Source organism: Anser anser (genome assembly GCF_964211835.1).
Source record: "Anser anser genome assembly, chromosome: 17".
Lineage (NCBI taxonomy): Eukaryota > Metazoa > Chordata > Aves > Anseriformes > Anatidae > Anser > Anser anser.
The window spans coordinates 5,242,184-5,248,183 of record NC_139738.1 but is presented as its reverse complement, the minus strand read 5'-3'; the positions used below and the strand labels follow the sequence as shown (position 1 = coordinate 5,248,183).

Sequence of the window (6,000 nt, the reverse complement as noted above, 5' to 3'; positions counted from 1 at the left end):
CATTTTTGTTTTTATCCATCTGCCTGTTTCCAATACATTAACATCCTTGAATCTGCCAGATTGGGTAGAAACCGACCATGGAGCTTTTAGAGTTACTATGCTAGGGTGCACAGGCAGATGTGAGCAGAGAACGTTTGCTCATTTCTCTAGCAAGCCAGGTTCAAAAGACTTAATTTTTCATGTCTACCTTTTTACCTTATCGGTGTTCCAGGGTGGATAGACTAAAAAGGCATCCACACATAGAAACAAGGCACGGAGCAGGCTGCAGTCAACACAGACTCGCACTGGGTTCAGATGAGCAGCATCTCTTAAACTTGTGCCTGTTTGCTGCAGCGTAACGCCTGTCCCGCTAAGCAGAGCTGCCTAACTGGGCCTGCTCACTACTCCGAAATCCTGTAATGTGCCCCACTGCACCGTTTTCAACACCTTCCTGCCTGGACGGTGGAAGGAATTGTGCTTCCAGGAACGTGCTCTTTGCATTGGCAGTGATCATAGAGCTGTTGGTGAGAGGGAAAGAGCATCACCTAGCTCCCCTCACTCCTCCGTGCACACGCACTCTGGAGCCACCCCGTGTACCTCCTCCCACCACATTCCTGCAGAGCTCTGATACTGCTGCTCCCTCCAGGAGCCTGCAGCACTCCTAATCCTGCCGTTCCTCTGCTGGCTGCCTCTGCCTGTCATTGACGGAGGCCTCATGCGCTGAAATAAGCCTGGTTTTCAGCAATTGCTGTTCTCAGAACTCAGCAGGCTGGAGGGGGGTGGAAGGGAGATAAACATCAGAGTTCAACATCCAGACAAACACAGCAGAGCACACACAATAAATACATCCGCCCCCAAATGCAAATACATCAGAAGAGGTTCCTGCCCCAGGGCTCGGAGCAGAGCAGGCTCAGGCAGGAGAGCAACAGGATGAGGTGAGTGCAGTCGCAGGGACCTTCCCAGCTCCTCTGGCCACCTGGCTCTGTGCAGGCCTTGCAAGGCAAGAGCGTGATTGTGATCTGCAGTGCGGCCCCACTGGTACCTCCTGATTCCTTCCACTGTCAAGTGAGAGGGGTGTCTGCCATGAACGTTTCAGCTAGCGCTGGGATATCTATGATCTGGTACCAAGATCAGCAGCTTGGATGCGTGGCAGTCGGGGTGTGAGCTGAGCTGACACTCACTCTTTCTCCATTTATTTCTGTTCCTTTGAGGCAGGCTGCTTCTCTTGCTAGCTGTGCTTTACGGTGGAGTAACCAGCAGCATCGTGCTGCAGAAAATGTACGGGAGGATCACATCTCCTGACTTTCCAAATACCTACCCCAATCACAAGGAGAGAATCTGGAATATTACTGTCCCCAAGGGATATTCCATCCGCATCTACTTCACCCACTTCAACCTGGAGCTGTCCTACCTGTGTGAATACGATTATGTGAAGGTATGTGTAGGCCACATACATTCTTTTAAACTGTCTGTGTGTGATCCTGGGCATATGCAGAACCAATATAACTGTTGTAAGCAGTTGGTTCTAGTATGCTAGTGAAGTTCAGGCTCAGCTGATTTGTAAATGATGTATTTACTGGGGCCCATGGGACCAGGAAGTAGGACTGATTGTCATATTGGAATATTTGAAACCTAATTTTTTTGTGCTCAGAAAACTCTGATGTTTCCCTTTTTCGAAGCAAAAAGTTTGAGATGTTGCCCAGAACAACATTCGAGCTTCATTTTCCAAAGCTACAGTGTATGTTTTACATTAACATGTAGTACTTTACACAGCGTATAATGGGAGACGTAGAAGTTTAAGTGATAGTCTAAACAAGATACTGTCAGCTTGTCCAAACATGCACTTGCAACACTCACTGTTGTGCTTTAGCTAGTTAATGTGAGAAACAACCTCGGGAAGAGAAACAGAGATACTGGCTTCGGGAAGTGTTTGGGTGATGAGCAGTGTCCCTGAAAGGTCTGTACTCCATGTGCTAGCATGTGCTGCAGTTAGGTAACCCGGCTGCTCATTTAAGGCCATCCTACCGCTGCCCCATTTTGTTGTTTGGATAGACCTGATATGCATCAGAGAGGGAGCTATATGCACAGGGAGCGTGCAAAACCTGTGCACTGACAGCGCTTCAGAATCCGATGGAACCAGATCAGGCAGCCTTCTTGCTGTTTAAGAGGATCTCATTTCTATGGTTTTATATTCTTTGTGCCCAAAGAAGGGCAAAAAAGCTGGTGAGGGGTCTAGAGAACAAGGCTTAGGAGTAGTGGCTGAGGGAGCTGAGGTTGTTTAGCCTGGAGAAGAGGAGGCTCACGGGAGACCTTACTGTACTTCACAGTTACCTTAACGGAGGTTGTGGCAAGGTGGGGATCGGTCTCTTTTCTCAAGCACCAAGTGATAAGATGAGGGGAAATGGCCTCAAGTTGTACCAGGGGAAGTTTAGGTTGGATATTAGGAGAAATATCCTTACTGAAAGGGCCGTGTGGCATTGGAACAGGCTGCCCAGGGAAGTGGTTGAGTCACCATCCCTGAAGGTCTTCAAGAAACGTGTTGATGGAGAGCTTAGTAGCATGGTTTAGTGGTGGACTTGTCAGTACTAGGTTGAAGGTTGGACTAGATGATCTTAGAGGTCTTTTCCAACCCGAATGATTCTGTGATTCTATATGGCAGGTTGCTCCCATTCCCCAAATCTGTGCTGTTCTTCTTGTAGTTTTTTTTGGGCAGGACAGAGTACTCATTTCTGGTAGTCTGTAGTATATGCAATTTTATCACTGCCATGGACCACATGACCCCCACATATCAGAACATTTATCTTGTATTAAAAACACAAGACAAATGAGGAGCTGGAACTGTAATAAGTGAATCACAGAACACATGAGTCACTGGCTTAAAGAGACCTTTTGTTATACATTTGAATTTGTCAGTGTATGAAACCTTTTTACCCCAGTTATCTCTAGCTTTGGCCTCAGTCAGGTCTCCTACACACAAAGATTTGACTGTCATTGAGAGCGCAAAGTTAACAAGAGCATTATGTACAATAAGCAAAGCGTGGTGCTGATAGCCCAGGATGGCCTCACAGCTTTGTGTGGGCCTCTGAAAAGAAAAAGGGAGATAAAAGTGTAGGCTTAAGTCACAGAGAATAGGGGAAATCCTCTTATGTGTCACTGGATCTGGATTAACCTCCAGAAGCACCTTTTGAGAGCATCCAAGTCTAGAAATGTCCTGAAGCACTTCTCACATACCATTAAACACACGCTGTACAAGCAGGTTGGGAAGAGCAAAGCTCTGTGATCGCCTGGTAGATTTGTCTGTGTTTTGCAGCTGAGCTCTGGTGGGAAGACCTTGGCTACACTATGTGGAAAGGACAGCACAGACACCGAGGAGGCTCCAGGCAACAAGACATACCTCTCCACTGACAACACCCTCACGGTGATGTTTCGGTCCGACTACTCCAATGAGAAGCCATTCACAGGCTTTGAGGCCTTCTATGCTGCTGAAGGTAAGAGCCCAGCCCCTCTTGTAGCTGGAAGAGACACAGCTGCGGTGGGCTTGGTGCTTCCCTGGGCTCTCACAGACTGTGGCTCCTGGTGTTAGGTGAGAGAAGGCAGTCTCATTGCATGGAGACAGAAGCAGAAGGGCACAGACACCAAAGACAAGGAAGCCACCCTCATAAAAGCAGCGGTTAGAGCAAGACCGAGTGCTGTTAAAGGGTGTTGGTTGTCTAATTGTTTTGTGTTTCACCCATTAGATGTCGATGAGTGCAAAGAGCTGTTTGATGGTGAGCCCCTCTGCAATCATCACTGTCACAACTACGTGGGGGGCTACTATTGCAGCTGTCGGATCGGCTACACGCTGCATGAAAACAAGAGGACGTGCACAGGTGAGCCCTTGCAGATCAAGAGAGACTTTCCTAGCTACAACATCCACCTAAATTTAGTTACAGCACTGGCATCAAGATCAAGGCTGCTTTTTTTGGTTTTGTTTTTAACATCTCCTATGGGATGCTCCTCCTGGAGCAGCTGAAAGGAGGTGTAGGGTCTTAGTCAGGTCTGTGAGTAGAGACCGTGCTTTGCAGAGTGCCTGTGGGCTCATTGCAGCCATTAGGGCCTGCAATATTGTGTTGCAGTAAAATGGTGCACTGGCAGTTGGCAGGTCCAGAAGAGAAGACAACGGCTGACGTGGTGTGAAGGTAACTTGCTTTGGCTACTCCGTAGTCAGCATCCACCCCTGTTCAGCTTTAGATAGGTTGAAAGGAGAAGCAAGAAATTTATCTTCTGCTGCCCACTACAGACATTTCCAGGCTTCATGGCTGCCAGTGCAGCCAGCCCTGCAACACCCGAGTTTATCGTGCTGTCTGGGTACTGAGATACCGAGTGTTCTGGACCTGAGTTAGTGGATATGTTGGAAAAGCTAACGATCGAGTTGCCAAGTCTAATGGAGAAGGAGTTTGCTTACTGTCCCTGGAGGGACCCAGGCTGAGAAGCAGCACATTCCACCTATCACTGACAACAGATACAATCATCCACTCAGTAAATGAGAGGCAAGGCCAGGCACAAAGCTCTTCTTCAGAAGGGCATACAGCATGAGGTTTACCTAGCTGACTCCTGCCTGGCTGTGCTGTTCAGTGCTCAACTGGGGAAAGCTTATCTGTTGGCAGGCGGCGAAGTGTCTGAATCAGCACAGCGATCGGCTCCTCTGGATTCACTTTGTCTGCAGTGGAACGTGTGCCTACACACAGTATCACATTCAGCCTTGGTGCGTGCAGCTTTGCCCACCTGGAGCTGAATCCTGTCTGGAGAGAACCAGCACGCATAACTGCTCACAACATACTGTCATAGGTGGGAAGATAGTTTCTTTGTGCTTCCTAGGGCTGAAATGCAGAGCTGGGTGTAACTTAGAGTGCTTACGGCAACTTAGACATTTCACTTCCCAACTCTAGCCCATTGCAAACCCTCTCCAGCCATGGCTGCCTGGGTCTGATTCAAGATTCAAACTCTTCATATCTCCAGTGTATTAAAACAGACCTATCCGTTGTTCGGCCTCTCCTTCCTAAAGTGATGGCTTTTAGCAGAAGTCTATCAACAATACGGAAGGGCTGGGCTACCGTGCATTGCTGATGGGTGGAGGCATGCGCATAGGGAGTTACTGTGGTGCAGCCGATGTGCTGGAACTTGTTCGCATTTCAGAGGCCTTTACATGCAAGTGCTGCAGCCATTCCAGCCCCTGGGCTGGGCTGGGAAGCAAAGGTCTCTACTGATTGCCTTCATGACATGAGGGCAAAAGCTGCCCCTTTGATTTTTGGTTCCCGTCTGGGCGGGCTGATATTGACAGGCTCTTTTTTTTCTGCTTTATTTTCCAGCGTGAGATAATTAAGCTTCTCCTCGCTTAGGCAGAGATGGAGACAGATGTGCTGGGAAGAGCTGGTGTGCCCTCCCCCATGCCCTGCCTGTTGCAGTCTGACCAAGGGCCGCAGGCTTCTCTTGCTTGGTGACTTGTATGTCTCATTTCCTTGCCTTTCAGACCTGCTTCCTGCAGCCAATAAAGAGGCCATTCCATGTTGAAACCTCGTGGCATCCTCTGGGACATTCATTTTCTTGCATTTCCCACGTGTCAGTAGGGAAAGAATGAAGTAGATAATGCAGGGGCTCATAAGAGAGAAGCTGTTGTGAAAGGCCCCTGAGCATCACAGCTGCCTGAAGCCTCTTGAATTTCTTGTCCAGCTCTTGTTGCTTGACCTTACAGAGTTCTCAAACTGCAACAAGAGTAGAACTGCACATGTGTTCCCTACTGTTACTTTTAGGTAAGCTCTTGTCTGCACCCAGACTTGTAGATTGAAACTATTTATATTCAGAGCCCACTCTTGAGAAAGGTTTGAATTTTTTTTCCTGGATCCGAATTTTGTGACTCTGACCATATCTCCTGATGGGAACCCAGTCTTATTGCTGAAATTTGGTCTGGTGAACAAAGCCTCAGAGTTCCTGGAGTTTGGTAAAGTGATGAAAATGTCACCAGGGCAGCTTAGGAGAGGACTC

At 48.2% G+C, this 6,000-nt stretch overlaps 1 protein-coding gene across 4 annotated transcripts in view; it reads left to right on the top strand.

Annotated features, from left to right (window-relative positions):
* Positions 1-414: 414 nt before the first annotated feature.
* Positions 415-6,000, top strand: part of MASP2 (MBL associated serine protease 2) — a 19,057-nt gene continuing 13,471 nt past the window's right edge. Inside the window, exons 1-4 of one of the 4 annotated variants that reach the window (XM_083802532.1) lie at positions 415-914; positions 1,195-1,414; positions 3,290-3,467; positions 3,717-3,848. In XM_083802532.1, coding sequence (XP_083658658.1) covers positions 838-914; positions 1,195-1,414; positions 3,290-3,467; positions 3,717-3,848 — 607 coding nt within the window. In that variant the 5' untranslated portion in view covers positions 415-837. Of the gene's footprint in view, positions 915-945; positions 1,101-1,194; positions 1,415-3,289; positions 3,468-3,716; positions 3,849-6,000 lie in introns of those variants that run through there. The other 3 variants (XM_083802534.1, XR_014573257.1, XM_083802533.1) reach the window with 3 other exon arrangements.